We start from the raw sequence: 25,074 nt of genomic DNA on the forward strand, positions 1-25,074 counted from the left end.
AGTCCCAGAGTTCTACTGGTGGGGCTGCTAAGAGTGGGGAAGTGGGTCCCAGGCTGTGCAGTATAGCCTGGCCAGAGGGGGTATAGATGTCACACAGCACCAGGTATTCAGGAGAAAGGAAAAGAAGATAAGTGTAAAGAGGCAAGAACTGAGAAATGGTGAAAGACAAAAAGGGAAAAGAAGAAAAGAAAGAAAGGTGGGGGGAAAGAAATGCCCCCAGGGTTCCCACCTATGTGGCTGTGCAGATTGGGGGAGTGGCTCCTAAGCCGTGCAGTGCAGCCTGGCTAGAAGGGGCTCCTGAGCTGTGGGAAAAAAAAAAAAAAGAAGACAAATGAAGCAAAACAAGGGAAAAAGAGTCCCAGGGATCCCACCAGCATGGTGTTGTGGGCCAGGGTAATGGTTCTCCAGCTGAGTGTGGCTTCACAGCCTTTCAAGAAGAAGCAAAGATGGCACACGGAACCAGGTGTTCCAGAGAGAGGAGGAGGAGGTGGTAGGAGGCACAGAAGAAAACAAAAGAGACAGAAAGAACAAACAGCAGCTCAGGGGCCCGGTCAGTGTGGGCAGGGCAAATCCAAGCAGCCTGAGGCCAAAGAAGTTGCCTTCTAGCCAAGAGATTGCAGCTGGGGGATGGCAGAGGAGGCCGAAGAGGGAGAGGGAAGAAGGGGAGGAGATTAGGAAAGCACATATTGCTCATTACTGGGTGCTCTGTCCCCTGTTGGGAACTTTGTGAAGCTGCTTTCTCACACTCCTTGTCCGTGGATCTCAGACATGGACGGGGTAAATCCAAGTGTCACGGACAGTGTACTTCCAGGCCATCCAAGCCACTGCAACCAGCCAGGAAGCTCAGAGGTAGAGCAGCGGGGCAAGAATGCAGGGCGGGATAGCATGTATCGCTGGTTACTGGGTGCTCTGTCTCCTGCTGGCAGTTGCACGAAGCTGCTTTCCCGTACTCCCTGTCTGCCAATCCCTGACAGGAGTCCAAAATGGCAGATCCGTGCTGTGTTAGCTGATGGGGCCTTCAGCATGTATCTCTCTCCTTGTTGTCTGTCCTCTGTCAGTTTCTTATTCCATTCGGTGCTTGGCCGAGTTCTTTATCTTTTCATTTGACACTTCAGGTTCCAGGAATGATGTTTGTCTCTGTTTTACTTAGTTTTTCGGGTCTTTGATGTGGAGGGATGGTGTGGTGCTTCTGTCTATGGTGCCATGTTGGCTGGAAGTCCCCCTTCAACTTTTAAGGAATAATCTCTCTTTCCCAACATGTCTGGACTATTTCATTTTTAGTAAGTTACAGTCACTTTTGCAACTTCCAAATATTGCTCTGTGCAGATCTCCATTTTAAGCTCTATTTCATGATTCTCTAACAGGTGAAAGATATGAATATTGAAATTACAAATATGTCTCTTTGTGGTCCTCCACAGTTTTATTATTAGATCTAATTATTTCAACTATATACCATATAGCTTTAATGTTAACATACAACATGTAGAGATATCAGTTAAAAAAAATGCTACATTAATTTGTGCTTTATGAAATCAATTCTGTTGTCCCATTTATGACCTAAGTATTTATTTTCTCTCAATCAGACTTACCATCTTTATCAGAGGATGTATTTATTCCTTTGGTTTTAAACGTTCCGTTGGTAATGTTAGTAAATCCTAAATGTAATTAGAGGTAATCTTGTAAAGTGTCATGGAACTAGTTACATTATAGAACTGTGAGCATACATTGTAGTTTTATTAACTCAGATGAAGATATATATGCTTTTTTCCCCTCCCTTTAAGGTTCACAATAGCCCTAAATGCCTTGGTTCAGTGTATTCTTGTTATCGGTCAATCAGCTTATTCTTTTCAAACCAAGAGGAAATTCGAATTTATGGTCATGAAATAAAGAAGAATGGAATCAGGTAAGATCTGAAAATGATATAATGAAAAAAAAATTACAGGTTAATAGAATTTTCAAACATCTCACACTGGAAGTGAAATGTCAAGACTAGGAAGAAAGGATTTATTCTTCAACGTTAACCTTGAAGCTGTATCATATAGGGATCAGAATTTCAGTAGGCTCAGAGACCTACTAGGTGGCCAAATATCTAACCAGTTTAACCTCCCTAATGCTTATGTAGGATTAAATATGTTTACATAAGTAGAGATTGGCTTATCACATTTTTTTTCTAAGAGAAATTTGGGAGAAATTTTCATACTTAACCTCTTTGATTATTTTTGTTCTCTTCTCCCCTTCTCTTTCCTGTTCTCCCCTCCCTCCCACCTTTCCTCCCTCTGTTTCTTTTTCTTTCCTTAAACAGGAACGTAAAAGAAAACTAAATCTCTGGAAGTCCTTTCCAAATCTGTGCAAATGAGGTATGGGTGTCAGTTGAGATTTTTCATTATTGTTCTGAGAAGGACTCAAAGCCAATAAACATCTGGCCTTCTGAGCAGGATCAGAGAAAAGCCTGCTTTCCAGCTTCCTATCTCCCAAGAATATGACCTGAGAGTTTTGGGGAAGGGAATGCCTGCTTATTTGACAGAAGGCTTTGTATATGATAAACTAGGAATACTGTAAATCAGTTCACCTATCAGTCTAAGTATCTGTAGAGAGATACTCAATTTTAAATATTACCTGGCTGAGTTATGTTGGAAAAAGAAAATTCATTCAGAATTCACTTTCAAGTGTTTGAACCATAGGTATTCTTTCCAGTGAAAAGGGCTTAGCAAGATGGCCTTTTTTTTTTTTTTTATTAACTTTTATTGAGCTTCAAGTGAACGTTTACAAATCAAGTCAGACTGTCACATATAAGTTTATATACACTTTACTCCGTACTCCCGCTTGCTGTCCCCCTAATGAGTCAGCCCTTCCAGTCTCTCCTTTCTTGACAATTTTGCCAGCTTCCAACTCTCTCTATCCTCCCATCTCTCCTCCAGACAGGAGATGCCAACACAGTCTCAAGTGTCCACCTGATATAAATAGCTCACTCTTCGTCAACATCTCTCCCCTACGCACTGTCCAGTCCCTTTCATGTCTGATGAGTTGTCTTCGGGGATGGTTCCTGTCCTGTGCCGACAGAAGGTTTGGGGACCATGACCGCCGGGATTCCTCTACTCTCAGTCAGACCACTAAGTCTGGTCTTTTTACGCGAATTTGGGGTCTGCATCCCACTGATCTCCTGCTCCCTCAGGGGTTCTCTGTTGTGCTCCCTGTGAGGGCAGTCATCGGTTGTGGCCGGGCACCAACTAGTTCTTCTGGTCTCAGGATGATGTAGGTCTCTGGTTCATGTGGCCCTTTCTGTCTCTTGAAGATGGCCTTTTTTTTTTTTTCAACAAAGAAATTTATTTTCTTATAGTCTAGTAAGTTACAAGTCCAAACTCAGGGCGTCGGCTCCAGGGGAAGGCTTTCTCTCTCTGTCGGCTCTGGAGGAAGGTCCTTGTTCTCAATCTTCCCCTGGTCGAGGGGCTTCTCAGGCTCAGGGACCCCATGTCCAAAGGACATGCTCTGGTCCTGGTACTGCTTTCTTGGTGGTATGAGGTCCCCAACTCCGAAGATGGCCTTTTTTTTTATCTCGGAGTGTATATTCCTCAGAGGCAGCAATTGGTAGTAGAAAGGGTTTTGGGTAAACACCAACAGAGCCAGGCACTTATCCAGGTTTTGTCATAGTCAGGAAACCAGAGCAATCCTTCTGCCTCTTGGGGACTTATTTTCTCAATCGACTGGACTCTACACTTACCATTTTCTTCTAAAAGAAAGCTTACCCATTTAAATAGGAAGATATGTATTTTAACATGTATTTCCTGGAGCTGAATTTAAATAGTAATTTAAGGGTCCTTAAAAAAAATTATTGTATTTTGTAAAACAGAAATGCCTTTCAAGTGTTTTTTTTTTTTTTTTTTTTAAGACTATTAACCCTTTGTAAAGTCAAGGCCATAATAATTTTTAACTCAGAGAAAGCATTTCTTTGAGGATTTCCAGATTTATGATGGAAAGAGGATGATTATTATTCAGCTGAGTTGCTTATACTAATTCTGTACCTGGCCTAGGGCCTAACTCATAGCAAGTGCTTAGAGAAATGTTTGCCAAAATGAAATCAAATGTGTGAGGCTCTGAACATGATGCTTTACCTCTCTGAACTTCAGTTCTTACCTGGTAAATGAGGGGTTTCTGGACATATAAACCCCCAGATACTTTTCAGCATTAATCTATGCTTTGATTTTTTCTTGTATTTTTAATATTTCATGCCTAGGTTACATGGAGTTTTTCTTAGACATATTAGAGATTACCCAGTTTTAAATATTATCATTCATCTCCACTAGCATCCTTCTATATCATAAACTTCAGGGTAATCACAGTTATTTACATTAAAAAAAATTATATGTTTAATCAAATTTACTGTGAAAGAGGCCAAATAACCAAACAAAAATCTACAACAGAAAAACTACACTTTTATACAATTAACATCCTATTACTATGAAATACCTTTATAAAACATGACTTCCTTTTTCTCTGCTAAAATCAAATATAGTTTTTATAAACTTTGAAACTCAAAACAAGTGATGTTTCTTTAATATTATTTCATATTGACTTTTACTATGAATTTCTCATATTTACGTTTTTTAATCACATTATGGCACTATTAAGCTAGAGTGTTCTTATTTATTCTCCAATTTAAACTTTTAACTTCTTTTCTATTTTTATAAATAATTTGCTACAAATAATTACCTATAAACATTTTTGTGCAGATACTTACAGGTATGTTGAGTTGTTTCTTTGGAGACTATCCCTCTATCTTAGTCATCTAGTGCTGCTATAGCAGAAACACTGCAAGTGGATGGATTTAACAAAGAGAAGTTTATTCTCTCACAGTCCAGTAGGCTAGAAACCCAAATTCAGGGCGTCAGCTCCAGGGGAAGGCTTTCTCTGTTGGCTCTGAGGAAGGTCCTTGTGATGCATCAGTCTCCCCTTGGCCTGGGAGCATCTCAGTGCAGGAACCTCAGGTCTAAAGGACGCGCTGTGCTCCCGGCGCTGCTTTCTTTGTGGTATGAGGTTCCCTGCCTCTCTGCTTGCTTCTCTCTTTTATATCTCAAAAGAGATTGGCTTAAGACACTACCTAATCTTATAAACCTCATCAATATAGTTGCTGCTACTCCATCTTATTACATGATAGTGATAGGATTTACAACATATAGGAAAATCACATAAAATGGTGAATGATCACATAACACCGAGAATCATGGCCCAGCTAAGTTGACAGATATTTTGGGGGGACAGAATTTAATCCATGACAGCCTCTGTTGGAGAGTATGTTTAGTTTTATAGTTTTTGTTTCCTGTAGCTGTTTGCTTCCTGGAAAGGAATTTTCTGACTTGCAATTTTGAGAGCAGTGTATGAATATGCCTATTAACTTCCTAACTCACATTATAGTTTATAATTTTCATTTAGTGTGGCTGTTGTGTTAGGTGCCAAAGAGTCAGTTCTGACTCATAGTGACCCTATGTACAACAGAAGGAAACACTGCCCAGTCCTGCGCCATCATCACAATCTTTGCTGTGTTTGAGCCCGTTGTCGCAGCCACTGTGTCAGTTAAGGGCTAGCTTAAGAAAAATGAGTTTTTCACAGTTCGTGAATTATTATCACTTTCTCTCTCTCTCTCTCTTTTTGTTGTACTTTAGATGAAGGCTTACGGAGCAAATTAGTTTCTCGTTGAACAATTAATATACATATTGTTTTATGACATTCGTTGCCAACCCCACGAGATGTCAACACTGTCTGCTTCTTGACCTTGGGTTCCCCATTTCCAGCTTTCCTGTCCCCTCCTGCCTTCTCATCCTTGAGCCTGGGCTGGTGTGCCCATTTAGTCTCATTTTGTTTTATGGGCCTGTCTAATCATTGGCCAAAATTTTAACCTCAGGAGTGACTTCATTACTGAGCTAATAGGGTGTCTAGGGGCCATACTCTCACAGTTTCTCCAGTTTCTGTCAGTCCAGTAAGTCTGATCTTTTTTTTTTTTTATAACTTTTATTAAGCTTCAAGTGAACGTTTACAAATCCAATCAGTCTGTCACATATAAGTTTACATACATCTCACTCCCTACTCCCACTTGCTCTCCTCCTCTTGAGTCAGCCCTTTCAGTCTCTCCTTTCTTGACAATTTTGCCGGCTTCCCTCTCTCTCTATCCTCCCATCCCCCCTCCAGACAAGAGTTGCCAACACAATCTCACCTGATATAATTAGCTCACTCTTCATCAGCGTCTCTCTCCCACCCGCTGACCAGTCCCTTTCATGTCTGATGAGTTGTCTTCGGGGATGGTTCCTGTCCTGTGCCAACAGAAGGTCTGGGGAGCATGGCCGCCGGGATTCCTCTAGTCTCAGTCAGACCATTAAGTTTGGTCTTTTTATGAGAATTTGGGGTCTGTATCCCACTGATCTCCTGCTCCCTCAGGGGTCCTCTGCTGTGCTCCCTGTCAGGGCAGTCATCGATTGTGGCCGGGCACCAACTAGTTCTTCTGGTCTCAGGATGATGTAGGTCTCTGGTTCATGTGGCCCTTTCTGTCTCTTGGGCTCTTAGTTGTCGTGTGGCCTTGGTGTTCTTCATTTTCCTTTGCTCCAGGTGGGTTGAGACCAATTGATGCATCTTAGATGGCCGCTTGTTAGCATTTAAGACCCCAGACGCCACATTTCAAAGTGGGATGCAGAATGATTTCATAATAGAATTATTTTGCCAATTAACTTAGAAGTCCCCACAAACCATGTTCCCCAGACCCCCGCGCTTGCTCCGCTGACCTTTGAAGCATTCATTTTATCCCGGAAACTTCTTTGCTTTTGGTCCAGTCCAATTGAGCTGACCTTCCATGTATTGAGTGTTGTCTTTCCCTTCACCTAAAGCAGTTCTTATCTACTGATTAATCAATAAAAAACCCTCTCCCACCCTCCCTCCCTCCCCGCCTCGTAACCACAAAAGTGTGTGTTCTTCTCAGGTTTACTGTTTCTCAAGATTTTATAATAGTGGTCTTATACAATATTTGTCCTTTTGCCTCTGACTAATTTCGCTCAGCATAATGCCTGCCAGGTTCCTCCATGTTATGAAATGTTTCAGAGATTCGTCACTGTTCTTTATCGATGCGTAGTATTCCATTGTGTGAATATACCACAATTTATTTAACCATTCATCCGTTGATGGACACCTTGGTTGCTTCCAACTTTTTGCTATTGTAAACAGAGCTGCAATAAACATGGGTGTGCATATATCTGTTTGTATGAAGGCTCTTGTATCTCTAGGGTATATTCCCAGGAGTGGGATTTCTGGGTTGTATGGTAGTTCTATTTCTAACTGTTTAAGATAACGCCAGATAGATTTCCAAAGTGGTTGTACCATTTTACATTCCCACCAGCAGTGTATAAGAGTTCCAATCTCTCCACAGCCTCTCCAACATTTATTATTTTGTGTTTTTTGGATTAATGCCAGCCTTGCTGGTGTGAGATGAAAGCTCATCGTAGTTTTAATTTGCATTTCTCTAATGGCTAATGATCGAGAGCATTTTCTCATGTATCTGTTAGCTGCCTGAATATCTTCTTTAGTGAAGTGTGTGTTCATATCCTTTGCCCACTTCTTGATTGGGTTGTTTGTCTTTTTGTGGTTGAGTTTTGACAGAATCATGGAGATTTTAGAGATCAGGCGCTGGTCTGAGATGTCATAGCTGAAAATTCTTTCCCAATCTGTAGGTGGTCTTTTTACTCTTTTGGAGAAGTCTTTAGATGAGCATAGGTGTTTGATTTTTAGGAGCTCCCAGTTATCGGGTTTCTCTTCATCATTTCTGGTAATGTTTTGTATTCTGTTTATACCTTGTATTAGGGCTCCTAGAGTTGTCCCAATTTTTTCTTCCATGATCTTTATCGTTTTAGTCTTTATGTTTAGGTCTTTGATCCACTTGGAGTTAGTTTTTGTGCATGGTGTGAGGTATGGGTCCTGTTTCATTTTTTTGCAAATGGATATCCAGTTATGCCAGCACCATTTGTTAAAAAGGCTATCTTTTCCCCAATTAATTGACACTGGTCCTTTGTCAAATATTAGCTGCTCATACGTGGATGGATCTATGTCTGGGTTCTCAATTCTGTTCCATTGGTCTATGTGCCTGTTGTTGTACCAGTACCAGGCTGTTTTGACTACTGTGGCTGTATAATAGGTTCTGAAGTCAGGTAAAGTGAGGCCTCCCACTTTCTACTTCTTTTTCAGTAGTGCTTTGCTTATCTGGGGCTTCTTTCCCTTCCATATGAAATTGGTGATTTGTTTCTCTATCCCCTTAAAATATGACATTGGAATTTGGATCGGAAGTGCGTTAAATGTATAGATGGCTTTTGGTAGAATAGACATTTTTACTATGTTAAGTCTTCCTATCCATGAGCAGGGTATGTTTTTCCAGTTAAGTATGTCCTTTTGAATTTCTTGTAGTAGAGCTTTGTAGTTTTCTTTGTATAGGTCTTTTACATCCTTGGTAAGATTTATTCCTAAGTATCTTATCTTCTTGGGGGCTACTGTGAATGGTATTGATTTGGTTATTTCCTCTTCGGTGTTCTTTTTGTTGATGTAGAGGAATCCAAGTGATTTTTGTATGTTTATTTTATAACCTTAGACTCTGCCAAACTCTTCTATTAGTTTCAGTAGTTTTCTGCAGGATTCCTTAGGGTTTTCTGTGTATATAATCATGTCATCTGCAAATAGTGATAACTTTACTTCTTCCTTGCCAATCCGGATACCTTTTATTTCTTTGTCTAGCCTAATTGCCCTGGCTAGGACTTCCAGCACGATGTTGAATAAGAGTGGTGATAAAGGGCATCCTTGTCTGGTTCCCGTTCTCAAGGGAAATGCTTTCAGGTTCTCTCCATTTAGAGTGATATTGGCTGTTGGCTTTGCATAGATGCCCTTTATTATGTTGAGGAATTTTCCTTCAATTCCTATTTTGGTAAGAGTTTTTATCATAAATGGGTGTTGGACTTTGTCAAATGCCTTTTCTGCATCAATTGATAAGATCATGTGGTTTTTGTCTTTTGTTTTATTTTTTTTTTTCTTTTTGTGAGTTAGAATTTTGTTCTACGTCTTTTTCCAGCTCTGCCCGAGGCCCTCTATTGTGATCCCTGTCAGAGCAGTCAGTGGTGGTAACCAGGCACCATCTAGTTGTGCTGGACACAGCCTGGTGGAAGCTGTGGCCCATTAGTTGTGGCCCATTAGTCCTTTGGACTAATCTTTCTCTTGTGTCATTGGTTTTCTTCATTCTCCCTTGCTCCAGATGGGGTGAGACCAGTGGAGTATATTAGATGGCCACTCACATATTACTTTCTCTTTTCTATAATATTCATGAATGGAAGGAGAGCAGTATTGTTTCAAAAGTATTCTAGGTGATTTATTTGCTTTTAAAATGTCTAATTGTTTAGTTTTCTTCAGTATCCTTATGTCCCCCACTTCCTTTGTAGATGCACATGCTTGGAAAGGATGGGAAGACTAGAGGCTGAATCAGGAGTTTGAATATTCTGTGACCCTTGTTTAAATAGGCCAGCTGTATCCAATTTAAAAATTATGAATATAGCCGCTATTGGATATTGTATGACAAAGTACATTATATTCTTAATAATGTCCATTATACTTTACAACATTGAATAAATGTAAATTATAATGAATAATTCCTGAACATTTTCTTTTGGGAAACAATGATTTACAGTATACTAATTTAAAAAAAAAAAAAAAAGTAACATTTTGGAGATATAGAAGTTGCTGTTTCCTTACAGCCAAGTTTAAAATAAGATTAAACAAAGTCAGATCTTGAGCAGTGTACTTACACATTCTGACCATTGTTTATCCTTATTTGAAAATTGTTGAGCAGTGCTTTTGGATTTTAACTCTGTAGATAAAGAATTGCCACTCGGTATGAGTCAGAATCGACTCGATGGCAATGGATTTGGTTTTTGGTTTAGATATAGGGTAATACTTTTCAGTCCTCGTTATTCTAAAAAAAAAAAAATTTTTTTTTTTTTTTTTTAGACAGGGTTATTTTCCAGGTTTCAACAATCACTGATATTTAGCTGCTGTGCATATTTGGTTAGTTGTAAGAAGCATCCAGTTTTAACTGTAAAACCTAAATCAGGCATCATATTTGTTGTCTTTTTTTTTTTTTTACTTCAGTGTTGAAGTTTTCAAAAGCATCGTCGTTTCCTATAGATTTGTTGCTTAGGAAATCCATGAATTTGAGGAATAATTCTTTATTCAATGATCTCAATTGTTTTTGAAAAAAATTGATCCTTCATCATAATTCTTCGATTTCCTTTGTTCCATTCTTCAAGGCTAACATTACCTCAGACAATTGGACAGGCTTTCATAGAGAAACTAGCAGACTACATTCTGGTGAAAACAACATTTGGTTTTTCCTTGGCTTGGGATGGAATATCTGGAATTTACCTCAAACTGTCTGAGGAGCATAAAGGAAAATCATGTGGCCTATGTGGAAACTACAATGGCATTCCATCTGACGATTTCATAATTCAGCAAGGTAAGTAAGTGGAGCAGAAGTGTGTTGGCACTTTTTAAGTCTTCTTTCATGGCTCAAGCTCTTTGCACCCAGAAGACTTGTCCTCAGTTGGGTAAACTTAGTGGCCATCACTTGCCTGCTTTAGTGATTTTAAGCCTAGTATAAACAGGAAAACATTTTTATGTCATTTTTGAGAACCACAAGTGTAAAAATGTCATGAGGGCAGTATCTGACCTCCTCTAACTTCACAAGGGGGAAGGAGAATCAAGATCAACAGCCCAAGGCTATGAGGCAGAGTCAGACGTGCCTCCTTTCTCTGCCGTATTTACCAAATTCTGACACCAACCATCTCTCCTGCCGCACTTTGTACTTCTCTGCTGGGTTCGATGATTCATTGCAACAGCTACACAGAACTCACAGACCATACTCACAATTTTGAGGCTTATTAGGGAAGTAGCAGGTTACAATTCAGGCTCAGGAACACTCAAGTATGCAGTTCTTCCATTAGGACAGCCTCTTTGCAGCCATGCTTGCAGGAACACCTCTCTCTGGCCCTAGGCCGCTGCCCAAAGGCACTTAGCTGTCTCTCTCTGTGGGCCAGGAAACCCACTGCACCATCTCTTGTGGGTCTCTCCTGATGGTCTCTACTTCCCTGGTGGTTGTGGGCTCTTCTCTCTCCTACCTCTGGGATGGCTCACCTCAAGCCTATCAAGATGGCAAAAACTGACTAATCCCTTTGGTGGGCCACAATTATCCTGTTGCGTAACCACTGCTGTCAAGTCGGTTCCAACTCATAGCGACACTATACAACAGAGTAGAGCTACTCCCATAGAGTTTCTAAGGACTGCCTGGCAGATTCGAACTGCTAAATGTTAGCAGCCGTAGCATTTAACCACTACACTACCAGAGTTTCCACCCTGTTGCATAGCTTCGCCCAATCACTTGGGTGGGAGTGACAAGACTATGGCTAGGAAGGCCACACAAAAGTGATCTGTCACACCTCAACAAGCTAGTTTACATTTATTAAATTAAGATAGAGGATTCACTTAAAAACAAATATTAATTGAGCATTTACTACATGCCAGGCACTGTTGTAAGAACATGGGATACATCAGTATACAAAATAAAGACCCCTGCCCTCAAGGAGCTTACCTTCTAGTTATTCAAACCCATTTGGAGGCAAATGTGTCTCCTGTAGGATGAAAGTTGTTTTGCATCTAGTCTTAATAAGTATAAATTAAATGACTGGAAAAGAAAAGTTTTATAAATTAATGAAATGTGAGCAAGATTATACAAATAGAATATTAACTTGGGAATTTTTTAATGATGTGTAACCTTGATAAAATACAGGGTCAGCTAAAAACAAGTGGACCTCCGTGAGATGCGTTGACACAGTGGCTGCAAGAACAGGCTCAAGCATAATAAAGATCATGAGGATGGTGCAGGACCTGGTTGTGCTTCATTCTGTTGTACATGGGGTCACTATGAGTCAGAAGTGACTTGATGGTACCTAACAACATTGATGACTCTAGCTATTCGTTTTAAGTCATGAATAGTTAACGGATTATAAGTGGGGGACACTGGCAGGAGGCAAGTGAGTAAGGCAAGAAGTATGTGACAGGAGTCTAAAGAGAGATTTCAGCTTCTTCAAAATCTTATTGGGTACACAAGGCTAGATGGAATAGTAAATAATCCTAATTTACAACAACTTCTACAGATGTGACCAGAAACTGCCCTCGATGTTCTCCCATACTGCAATCATGCAAGAAAACATCTACAGATAAGCTGTATTACCTTTACCTTTAAGACGCCTAGTATTTTCTTGAAACTTATCCTGTATTATGCAGATTAGATAGATCTTGGAGGCAGTTAGACAGTTTGATTGAATGCCATTGGATGCATCATTTCTTACTAGTGATTACAATTGCATTTCTCTGTGCAACTTTCTCATTCTTTAGGGATGACTTCACAAAGAAATGAGGCTTTTCAGAATTTCTGTGACTATAGGAAGATTTTAATTTGTGTTCTGGTTGAGAATTCCAGTTCCATAATTCATATTGACACCTAGCTGCACACCAACGTACGAGTCCTGGTTTACTCTTGTTTTCCCAGCATAATTATTAGTACTACTTCCCTTTTACTCTGAAAAGTGTCCCAATATGGACAATGAATTACTGCACTTACAGCATGTTTTATAAAACAAAGCTGTTGTTATCAAGTCCATTCTGACTCACAGTGACCCTATATGATAGAGTAAAACTGCTCCATAGGGTTTCCAAGGAGTGGCTGGTGGACTCGAACGGCTGACTTCGTAGTTAGCAGCTGAGCTCTTACATTCTAATTTTAGTTTAGTAGAATCCAGATAGCTAATTGATATGGAGTTAAGTTCTTGTAATTAACAACTTTTGTCACTCTTATTCATACAACATAGTAAAAAATAGCTAAATATGTGGTTCAAAAGCTGCAGTTAATATGAACTCCAAGGGATTGCCACTGTTGTTTAGTAACACTAAAATTTGGGCAAAAATACTGAAATAAGTGGACCTTTAGGAAGTATTATTGGTTCTACAGGCATTTAAAAAATGACAATTTTTAAAATAGAATGCGATTAGTAAATTTACTCTAAAAGTACTTTTAAATAAGTATATTAGACCCAGGACTGGTTCACTGTGTAACATTTTCAGTCTTGTCTGAGATGATGAAATAAGTGGGCCAAACATGTTCGAAAGCTATAGGATGCTAATAGTCTGTTTGATGAATATTGTGAACTTTTCTGTATTTATTCATTCACTTATTTAACAAATGCATTTTGAGCACCAGCTAGATGCCAGGCTCTAAACTAGGGCTCGAGCAATAGAAGAACTTAGACAAGCTCCCTCCTTCTATATAGTATATATTATAGTGAAGGACAAAATAAAGAGGCAAACAAACTGAAATAAAATTTTAGTGGGCAATAACAGCCATTAAAAAAGCAAAGTGGGGAAAGAGTGATAAAGCAGCGTGTGGTCAGTGGTAGTCTAGATTCTGCGGCAGAGAAGGCCCCTCTAAGGAGGTCACACTGAACAGAGGCCTAAATGGAATGAGGAAAGGAGCTGTGGGAAGATTTGAGGGGTGTTTTTGAAGTAGGAGGAGCAAGTGCAAATGCCCTGAGGTAGGAATGAGCTTGGAATCCCTGGGTGGTGCAAACCATGAACTCAGATGCAAAATGAAAGTTTGGAAGTTTGAGTCCACCCAGAGTTGCCTCAGAAGAAAGACCTGGCATTCTGTTTCCAAAAAATTGGCCATTGAAAACCCTATGGAGCACAATTCTATTCTGACACACGTGGACTGACCATGAATTGGGGATGAGTTGACAGCAGCTGATTTAAGAATGAACTTGGGTATTTGAAGAACAGCATAAAGCCAGGATGACTGGAGCAGACTGAACAAGAACAGGAGTAAAAGATGGTGGGGGTGTACAGGGGCCAGAATCTTTCCAACTATAGTAAGGTTTGGGATTTTACACTAAGAGAGAAAAGCACAATCTTCCCAGTGATTGGTGGTAGTATTCAGATGTTATCTTCCCATGTTAAAGATGCTGAGAGAGTATGGTGAAACCTTTGGCGTGAGAAGAGAGCCAGGCCATACATAGGTGGAGTGAAGACATTTGATTCTAGTGGTGCCATAGATTATCATCACTGATAGACTTTATGGTTATGTAAATCTGGGTGGTGGAGAATCTGAAGCGCAAATCAGAAGACTAACTGACTTAGAATTTTGAGATGTCATCTTGTTTGGTTCCGCCAAGTCATTGAGATTTGAGATTCAGCCTTTGTTTTAATCTGGGGCAGGATTAATTTCCATGTCAGACCCTGAACTTGTTCTGAGAGGCCAGCTGCTAGACAATTTAAACTTGGTATGGGGCCAAGAGTCCAGAGAGCTCACTGCCAACTGCCTGTTGTTGCCCACACATTAGCACTGAATAATCCTGGGATAAGCTTCATGATTCTTAATACTGAGCTCTATCCTCAGCATATTTTGAAAAACCATTCATCATATTGTGATGAAATGGATTGACTTCTTAGTTTTCTCTTCTCTAGGTATCTTTTCCAGTTTTTAATCATCTGTGTGACTGTCCTTTGAAATCTCTTCAAGGGCTCAACAAAGATAGCTTTTATTGTGGAAAAAAACAAACCAAACCCGTTGCCATCGAGTCGGTTCTGACTCATAATGACCCTATAGGACACAGTAGAACTGCCCCATAGGGTTTCCAAGGAGCAGCCGGTGGATTCGAACTGCCATCCTTTTAGTTAGCAGCTGAACGCTTAACCACTTTGCCACCAGGGCTCCTTTTATTATAGAAAAAAACATAAAATTTTTTTTTTATTGTTGTTACAGAGGACCCCAAAAATGGAGCTGGGATTTTAGTAAAGTTCTGGCTAATGTCCAGTATAATGAGAGGGCTGCTTCAGAAGTCTCACACCAAATTTTTACTTATGTCTCTTGGTTTTATGTTTATTTTTCCTCCTCTCTCCAACACAAGTTCTGTGTTGGCTAACTTGGACTTTACCTGCGTGTATGTTGTATCTCGACTCAACGGCAGTGGGTTTTTTGGGTATGTTGTATCTGCTGACTTTCAGTCCTTCCCCATCTTGTTTCATTGCAGTTTACTTTTTCTCTCCAATTGTGTGAATTTTATTTGGTACTTACACTTTGTTCAATTTATTTTTTTATATCGAAGGAATGTTATAGTCTATTTTTTTATTGGTTAATTATAAAGTTACTGAGGTTCTCTTACAGAAGGTTTATGCTAAAGACCTGTGTCTATGTTTGTAGAAATTATACTCTTACACTTATTATTATTTTTGTGTGTGTGTGTTTGTGTGAAATAGAGGACTATACAGAAGACGTTGCTATGTTTGCAAATAGTTGGATGGTGCAAACTCCAGAAGACGTCAAATGTGTACCCACACCTTCAGATTTTCCAAGTCCATGCTCAAGTGGAATGCCAGCATTTGAGGTAAATTTGGTGTAAAAAAAATTGGGCATATTGAGCATAACACAAACATATATACTATTTGTGTAGTTATCATTAAGCATTTTTAATGCAAGCTCAACATAATTCCAAACTATTACATCAAAGAAATGTAATTGCAGCAGAGACTAACCTTATGATTATTACAGAAATAGTAAATGTAATGAGTTCATAAATGTAGTACTCATTATGAAAATATATAGTTGGAAAGTGTTAGTTAAAATTTATAAGAGTAAATTGCCCTGTCTTTTGTGGTAAGAACTAAGTGGATTGCAAATAAACCAGTAAGGAAAATGAAAGTACACACATATCATTAAATATGCTCTGGTGACTGGCGTCTTTTTCTGCACAGGCCATCTTCTTCAAGTGTCAGATACTGTTGCAGTTTCCTTTTCTCAGCTGCCATGAATATATTGATCCCTATTTGTATATTGCCAGCTGTGTTAATGACCTTTGCAAGTAAGTGAAATGATTAGCATTTGCAGTAAAGTTTTTTTTATCCAAAAAAAGAAGGACAAAAGACACTTCCATAACTTAGGCATGTTCTGACAGGTCACAGAATATAATGGGAAATGAAAACAGAATATATAGTACCAGCTCTTGAAAGCTTACTTACTATATAAAAGGCACTGTGCTAGGTGTGTGGAAGAAGGATGCAGCAGTCTAATTCCATAAATATTTCAATCTTGGAAAATCTTGGAAACCCTATGGGGCAGTTCTACTCTGTCCTGTATGGTCACTACGAGTGGACATTGACTCAATGGCTATGGGTTTTTGATTTGGGTACTAGGTGTTTTACATAAGTAGTATGGTGTTTACGTAAGTAGTATGAACAGAATCCCTCAGATCTTAACCATTTTTGTGCCTCTGACACCTCTGGGAGCCTAGAGATGTCTATAGACCGTTTTCTCAGAATAAGCCTTTGAAATGCACAAGAGGAAATGCATAAAATTACAAAAGAAACCAGCTATATTAAGAGATTTATAAAAATAGTAATAGAAACGAATTTTTGATATATGTACATTTTTATATGTATTTAAATTATAGTAACTACTGCAATTTGACATTGTTAAGCATAAACAATATTTTGGGATATTTGGAGGTATTTGCAACAATTGCAATGAGATACGAAAATTATGATTTCTCTTGATGACAAAGTCATAAATACTGCTAATAAAACTCATGTGTTCCTTATGGACATAACTGAAGGAAATGGTAAATTTCAGTTGGAGATTAGTGAAAATAAAGATGTAATATTTTGCTCATCCGATATCACAGATAGCTGTTTTCTATCAACAGCTCTCTTAGGCATCTGTGGACACCAGGTCAACAGTAACTAGAATAGGTGGTTGTCTAGGGAAAAAAAATTCAATGAGACTCTGCATAACCAAAGTGAAATTCATTTTATTATTTTATTTTTATTTTAAATCTACCAAATCAATGTGATTAGCCATCTTAGATGTTCAAGAATACCTAAAGAATTTTAACATATCTGCATTTTTCAAGAATCCCGAGAAGTACTAATGATATATGGAAACTATTTTACGAAAGACCAGACTAGGTTTTGGTTGAGTAAAACCACTTAAATGGTGCCTCGGGTACCTGTTAAGAGGTTTAAGCTTATCAAATGTAGGCCCCTGGGTGGCACAAATGGTTTTCTTTCAACTACTAACCTAAAGGTTGGCAATTCAAACCCACTCAGTAGTCCAGTGGAAAAAAGTCCTGATGATCCGCTTCCATGAAGATTAGAGCCAAGAAAACCCTATGCAGCAGTTTTTTGTTTTTAATAACATTTGGGGTCACCATGAATCAGAATCTACTGGGTGGTGAAAGGTTTGGTTTGGTTTTAGTAGTAGGGTTGACCATGGTCCTTATTTAATAATGAATATGGAATTAAAAATTGTGCTTACTCCACAGTGACTCCTAGTTGGACCATTTTCCAGTAGTTTTATTTCTTGTCTTATTATCAACTTTAGCACCTATTTCCCCCGTAGGCTGAGATGAAGTATCATTTGATATGCTCAGGCAAGTCATCCTCTGTTCATTAGAACATTGTTTGGCTGCTTTAACAGCCAAAGCAACAGTGGCTTAAATGAAACTGAACATTTATATTTCTCTCATGTAAAGTCCAAACTGGCAGGTGGTCTTGGGTTGGTACCCTGCTTCTGTTTCATAAATTTTGCAATGACTCATCTATCTTGTTGCTACACCATACCCAGGACCTATGATATTATTCTCAATTTCATAGTCAGAACAGGCTGTTCACTACCCTGTCCTCATTTCAGCCCTTATCAAGGGAAAAAAAGGAAGTTGTGGGCTGACACCTCTTTTTAAAGAAGTGACTTATAAGTTTCATGTACCACAGTCACTTTTAACCTTTTGGCCAGAACTTAGAAATAGGGCTACACCTAGATACAAAGAAGGCTGGAAAACGTTGTCTTTGACTGGGCAGCTGTATGCCCAGTGAGAACTTGGGGATTCTAATACTGAAAAGAAGAAAGGAGATTGGATGGATATATTAGCGGACAAAAAGTAGTTTCTACCACACCCACTTATTTGAAATGTCATTGTTAGGGAATTAACATCTTTAAAAATTTTGATGTATTTAGCCTTTGGATTTTGAAACTAATGCTTTACCCAAAACAAAAATAGTGAAAGAGAAGCCACTTTTATTAGCTGAAGTCAGCTGACATAAGAGAAATGTGTGATGTGGAGAGGCAGGGTTCAGGGGGCAGAGCAGGCATGTATAAGTAGACATTGATAAAAGGGAAGCGAGAAGCTGCCTCAGGACCTCACCTAGGACTAGACCCACCTACATTCGTTCTCCTCTGGAGGAGATGCTCTTCATTTCTTGAATTCGGGGACTGCATCACAAGGATACTGTAGCGTGAGAATGAAAAGGTGATTCAGTTGAATGTGTATTAATTTCCTGCTTGGCTTCAATAATATCTTGAATGAAATTGGACACACATGGAGTCTTTGGGTGGTAAAAGCAGTTAATGTGCTTGGTGGCTATCCGGAAGGTTGGAGGTCGAGTCCGCCCAAAGGCGCCTCAGAAGAAAGGCCTGATGATCTGCTTCCGAAAACTCACCCTTTGAACATCGTAGGGGGCATAGTTCTACTCTGACACATAGGGGCCTGTCGTGAGTTAGAATCACTCCACAGCGCCTATTCATTTTATTTATTTATTTTTCATTTTTTAAATTTTTATTATGCTTTAAGTGAAAGTTTATAGATTAAGTCAGTCTCTCACACAAAAACTTATATATACCTTGCTACATACTCCCAATTGCTCTCCCCCTAATGAGACAGCCCACTCCCTCCCTCCACTCTCTCTTTTTTTGTCCTTTTCACCAGCTTCTAACCCCCTCTACCCTCTCATCTCCCCTCCAGGCAGGAGATGCCAACATAGTCTCAAGTGTCCACCTGATCCAAGAAGCCCACTCCTCACCAGCATCCCTCTCCATCCCCTTGTCCAGTCCAATCCCTGTCTGAAGAGCTGGCTTTGGGAATGGTTCCTGTCCTGGGCCAACAGAAGGTCTGGGGGCCATGACCACCGGGGTCCTTCTAGTCTCAGTCAGACCGTTAAGTCTGGTCTTTTTACAAGAATTTGGGGTCTGCATCCCACTGCTCTCCTGCTCCCTCAGGGGTTCTCTGTTCTGTTCCCTGTCAGGGCAGTCATCGGTTGTAGCCAGACATCATCTAGTTCTTCTGGTCTCAGGCTGATGTAGCCTTTGGTTTATGTGGCCCTTTCTGTCTCTTGGGCTTGTAATTACCTTGTGTCCTTGGTGTTCTTTATTCTCCTTTGATCCAGGTGGGTTGAGACCAACTGATGCATCTTAGATGGCCGCTTGGTAACGTTTAAGACCCCAGACACCATTCTCCAAAGTGGGATGCAGAATGTTTTCTTAATAGATTGCATTATGCCGATTGACTTAGATGTCCCCTGAGACGATGGTGCCCAAACCCCCGCCCTGCTACTATAAAAAAAAGCACCTGTTTATTATTTTTTTCCTGAAGCTTTATTTTGAACTGGGTATTGGAAAAACAGAAACAATTAAGACATGTCCCTGTCCCAAGAACTTGTATTCTAATGGAGGAGAGAAACTTTACCAGGAAGTGCCTACGAAGTCTCCACAGAGGAGATTGCATTTAAGTTGGAACTTGAAGGATAATACAGTACCAGGCCTGAAATTAAGCCCTCCTGTTTCTGCTTCTAAGAATGCTAAGCCTAATTTTGCCATGCTGAAGTTCATTGATTTAAAAACAACTATTTGTCAGTGCTCATTTTCTCTATTAAATATAACATCCAAAATAGAAAAATAAGTTCACTTTCCTCCCAGTAAATTGGGATAATAATGTTTTTCTTGCCCAATTGTTGTGAATATTTATGAGATCCTCCCTGTAATGTGCCTAGCACAGTACCTAGAGTAACACAGACAATGTTGTGTTGTTGTTAGGTGCTGTTGAGTCGGTTCTGCCTCATAGCGACCCTATGTACAACAGAATGAAATACTGCCTGGAAAAGAGAGCTATAATATTAATAATTGCATTGGGTTGGAAAACCAATATTCACTTACTTTGCTAACTTTCTGAGCTGTTGAAGCTTATATGCTCAGTCCTTTTTTACTCCTAAAGCTCAGTTAATTAGATTCGATAATCTGTATGACTAATAATGCTGTGTGGCGAATACACCAAAATTAACTGATGTCCTTATGTACGTCTCTCATATCCTACTAAGCACAGTAATGTAGAAAACACATGAAGAACACCAAGGACACATTATTAGCGACCAGGAGTCAGAGGCATACTTTCTATCAATATTTCCTGTGTGATTCTGGCTCTATTTTTTTTTACTTTCCAGAACCGATGATGAAGATACCTATTGTCGAGCAGCCACAGAGTATGCAAGAGCCTGTTCTCATGCTGGCTACCCTATTCAAGACTGGAGAGATGACTTTCCGGCTTGCAGTATGTCTCCTTATTTTCCAAGCCCTGTGTCGTGGTGTTATGTGCCATCAAGTTGGTCCTGAGTCATAGTGACCCTATATACATCAGAACAAAACACTGCCCAGCCCTGTGCCATCCTCACAGCTGTTGCTATGTTTGAACCCATCGTTGCAGACACTGTGTCAATCCATCTCGTTGAGGGTCTTCCTATTTTTTGCTGACCCTGTACTTTACCAAGCATGATGTCCTTCTCCAGGGATGGGTCCCTCCTGATAACATGTTCAAAGTACAGGAGACAAAGCCTTGCCATCTTTGTTTCTAAGTCACATTCTGGCTGTACTTCTTCCAAGACAGATTTGTTCATTCTTCTAGCAGTCCATGGTATACTCAGTATTCTTCACTAACTCCATAATTCAAATGCATCAGTTCTTCGAGTTCTTCTTTATTCATTGTCCAGCTTTTGCGTGTATATGAGGGGATTGAAAATACCATGGCTTGGGTCAAGCACCATAATCCTCAAAGTGACATTGAGAATTGATGGTATTGAAGGAAGAAGTCCAAGCTGCACTGAAGGGATTGGTGAAAAAACAAGGCTCCAGGTATTGATGGAACACTAGTTGAGATGTTTCAACAAACGGATGCAATGCTGGAAGCACTCGCTGGTCTATGCCAAGAAATTTGGAAGGCAGCTACCTGACAAACCAACTGGAAGAGATCCATGTTTGTGCCCATTCCAAAGAAAGGTGATCAAACAGAATGAGGAAATTATCATTAATATCACATGCGAGTAATATTTTGCTGAAGATAGTTAAAAAACGGTTGAAGCAGTACATCAACAGGGAACTGCCAAAAATTCAAGCTGAATTCAGAAGAGGATGTGGAATAGGGGATATCATTGCTGATGTCAGATGGACCTTGGCTGAAAGCAGAAAATATCTCAGTTTTTATTGACTGTGGAAAGCCATTTGACTGTGTAAATCAAACAAATTGTGGGTAACACTGTGCTCATGCAGAACCTATACATAGAGTAAGAGGCAGTCATTCAAACAGAACAAGAGGATACTGCATGGTTTAAAGTCAGGAAAACTGTGAGTCAGGGTTGTATCCTTTCACCGTACTTATTCAATCTGTATGCTGAGCAGATAATCTGAGAAGCTTGACTATATGAAGAAGGGGGTATCAGGATTGGAGGAAGACTCATTAACAACCTGTGTTATACAGATGACACAACCTTGCTTGCTGAAAGTGAAGAGGACTTGAAGCACTTACTGATGAAGATCAAAGACAACAGCCTTCAGTATGGATTACACCTCAACATAAAGAAAATAAAAATTCTCACAACTGGACCAATCAACAACATCATGATAAACAGTGAAAATATTGAAGTTGCCAAGGATTTCATTTTACTTGGATCCACAATCGATGCCCATGAAAACACCAGTCAGGAACTCAAAAGAGCCAGATAGGAGCTGCTCACATAGTTTCATGTGTCTACTTGATCCAAGAAGCCCACTCCTCACCAGTATCATTTTTTGTCTTATAAAAAAATTCATTTTTTGTCTTATAGTCCAGTCCAATTCCTGTCTGAAGAGTAGGCTTCGAGAATGGCTCCTGTCTTGGGCTAATAGAATCTCTAGCCATTCTTAAAATTCTCTTTTTATCTTCGGTTTTGGCAAGTTTGATTATAATATGTCTTGGTGACTTTCTTTTGGGATCTACCTTATGTGGGGTTTGATGAGCATCTTGGATAGATATCTTCTCATCTTTCAAGATACCAGGGAAGTTTTCTGCCAGCAAATCTTCAACAATTCTCTCTGTATTTTCTGTTCTTCCTTCCTGTTTTGGCACTCCAATCACTCATAGGTTATTTCTCTTGATAAATTTTTTCTTCAAATATATTGGTGCCATGAGTTTTATCTTCAGTCTCACTAATTCTGACTTCCATTTCCTCAACTCTGCTCCTTTGATGTTGTATTCAGTTGTCTAATTCTGAAATTTTATTGTTAATCCTCTGAATTTCTGATTGCTGTCTTTCCGTGGATTCTTGCAGCCTATTAAATTTTTCATTACGTTCTTGATAACCTTCTTAACTTCCTCCACTGCTTTATCTATGTGTTCCTTGGCGTTTTCTGCGTTTTGCCTGATTTCCTTACTGATCTCTTGAAGAGTTCTTTAAATTAATCTTTTGTATTCTGCCTCTGGTAATTCTAGCAATACCTCTTTATCTGGAAGAGTCCTTGATTCTTTGTTTTGAGAGCTGGTTGAAGTGATCTTGGCCTGCTTCTTTATGTGATTTGATATTGACTGTTGTCTCTGAGCCATCTATAAGTTATTGTGTTAATTTATGTTTGCTTACCGTATCCTAGCTTCTTGCTTTGTTCTGTTTTGATATGCCCAAATAGGCTGCTTGAGTGAGCTAACTTGATTATTTGTGCTTTTGAACCTCTAACATCATCTCACCAGATGGGTAGAGTCATTATGTGTATGAGCCTAGGACTCAATTCACTTTTCTTGTATGGATTCAGCTCAGGTGTTCAGGTAGTCAGTCACTAAGTGTGTGGGACAGGCTTTGTCCTACAGTGTTAGAGGGGCAGGGGTGATTGGGGTAGGCACAGGTATCTGGTGGCAGCAGGGGGTCACAGTCTGAGCAAAGCAGAGGCTGACAGCCGTTCCCCAAGTTTCTATGAGGAAAGCATGTCCCTGTTCCCAGAGGACACAGGTGGGTGGGTTATGCAGTGGACCATGGGCACCCAGTGCTTTTGGTTGTAAGGACCGGGAAGCACTGCTTATCCTTGGACCCCTGTTGTGGATGGCTGGGAGGCGTGGGTGTAGCCCCCAGTCCTTAGGCCCCTGGTATGGGGACCCTTAGGACCCTGTTTAATAGGCAGAGCGGTGTCAAATATCAAAAATCCACCTCTCACCAAACAGATGAAACAAAGCCAGGTCTCAAGCATATATACCATTGCAGTCTGCCTACAAGGGTCTAATCTCCTGAAATGGGCCCACACAGGTCCATGCAGGGGTGAAAGGCATTCAGAGCCCATGGACCATCTGTGCCTTGACAGAAGCCGCTTCTGCCCTGAGTTCCTAGCTTAGAGTAGCCGGCAGATTATCTTTTCCCTCAGTTGTTAATTTATTCCTTCTCCAAGGGTGGGAGAATGGCTCACGGCATGCAGCAGGACCTATCTCCGGGCCAGGGAAATTGACCACCACTGAAGCTGGCTTGGAGGCTGGGGCGTGATAAAATAGATGCAAGTACTTAACTTTTGCTGAGAGTGCTGTTCACTGATTCTGAAGGTGTGAGTACACTGTGTGGCTCAGTGTCTTTCCCTGAGGAAACTGCATCCTGAATGCTGCTAGTCCCGCTGCGGTTGCACTGAGGGATTGTGCCTGAGGGGCTGTGGTTCCCACTGAGTCAGGTCTGGCAACTCCTTGCTGCTTCCGAACTGTCCGTCCCTCCCCCTGTTGCTCAGTCCAATTTCCTAACTTTGCCTTTGATACTCAGGGCTCCTAACCTGTCATATGTATAATTGCTTCACTTGTTTTTTCGGGTCTTTGTTGTAAGAGGGATCACCGGAATTGTCTGACTACTCCACCATCTCCCTGAAGACCTCTTTAAAGTGTTAAAGAGCAAGGATGTCACTTTATGAACTAGTGCCACTAAGTCCTGGGTACTTTTGTTAATTTTAGGCTTGTCCTGGTCTTGAAATTAATGATTTGTGAATATTTGTTATTGATGCCATTATAAGTAATTTGTAAACTTGCATACTTTTTGAAACATAGTAATTGTTTTTGAAAGAGAAGTAAGTAAAATTGCCTTACAGTTCCTTTGTTTGCTCATTTTAGCTGATAAATGTGATGATAGCTTTGTCCATCGGGATTGTATTAGTTGTTGCCCACCAACCTGCACATTTGAGAAGGAATGTCTTGGGAGCAATCTCCATTGTCTTGATGGATGTTACTGTCCAGATGGTAAGTGCCTTGTTTTTGCCCCATGGCAGCTGGTACTCATGGCAAATTAGCATTGCTGTAATTTTCTGCTTTTGTTGAATTCGGTCCTTGAAATGAATAGGAGCAATGGTAGCTTGTCTGTAATGTAAGGATCATTTCTTTGTAAATTTGCCCAGGACATTTGGAATCTAGAGCCCTGAAAGTACATATGGCAAATATTTGCTTCCCTTAAATATTTAAAGATATTTCGTAATTTCTTTTTTTTTTTTAAGATGAAAGCAAGTTCGGAGAAAAAGCCTTCATATTTTGGCAGCACAAGATTTTTAGTTTTGAATATAGTTTTGATATGTAAAAATCTTGCATGTATTTTTTTTTTCCTTTTTCAATTATTTCATGCACTGATTGCCAAACCCCTCAGACTGTTTTATCTCCTCTCTGCTCTTACCCAAAATCTATCCATCCTCCAAGACTCAAATGAAGTTCTTCTTCTATGCTAAGACTTTACCTAGGTACTCTGATTCTCTGAATTTCTCTGATATACATTTTCTGTACCATATCAATTAACTCCCATTAAATGTTATTTAAAATTTATCTTTAATTTTTCATATTAACATAACTCAACAAATGTTTATTGACCAACTTTTAAGGGCTACTTTTT

The 25,074-nt window shown here is 39.8% G+C and overlaps 1 protein-coding gene across 1 annotated transcript in view; it reads left to right on the forward strand.

The window, feature by feature from the left end:
- The window catches only part of OTOGL (otogelin like), a 344,392-nt gene that overhangs the window by 185,959 nt on the left and 133,359 nt on the right, over positions 1-25,074 (forward strand). The window contains exons 9-14 of the mRNA XM_049884965.1: positions 1,782-1,903; positions 10,317-10,522; positions 15,373-15,500; positions 15,868-15,974; positions 20,380-20,486; positions 24,312-24,437. Coding sequence (XP_049740922.1) covers positions 1,782-1,903; positions 10,317-10,522; positions 15,373-15,500; positions 15,868-15,974; positions 20,380-20,486; positions 24,312-24,437 — 796 coding nt within the window. The remainder of the gene's footprint in view (positions 1-1,781; positions 1,904-10,316; positions 10,523-15,372; positions 15,501-15,867; positions 15,975-20,379; positions 20,487-24,311; positions 24,438-25,074) is intronic.

The sequence above is a fragment of the Elephas maximus genome, chromosome 4 (assembly GCF_024166365.1).
Source record: "Elephas maximus indicus isolate mEleMax1 chromosome 4, mEleMax1 primary haplotype, whole genome shotgun sequence".
In the NCBI taxonomy this organism is placed as follows: Eukaryota; Metazoa; Chordata; class Mammalia; order Proboscidea; family Elephantidae; genus Elephas; species Elephas maximus.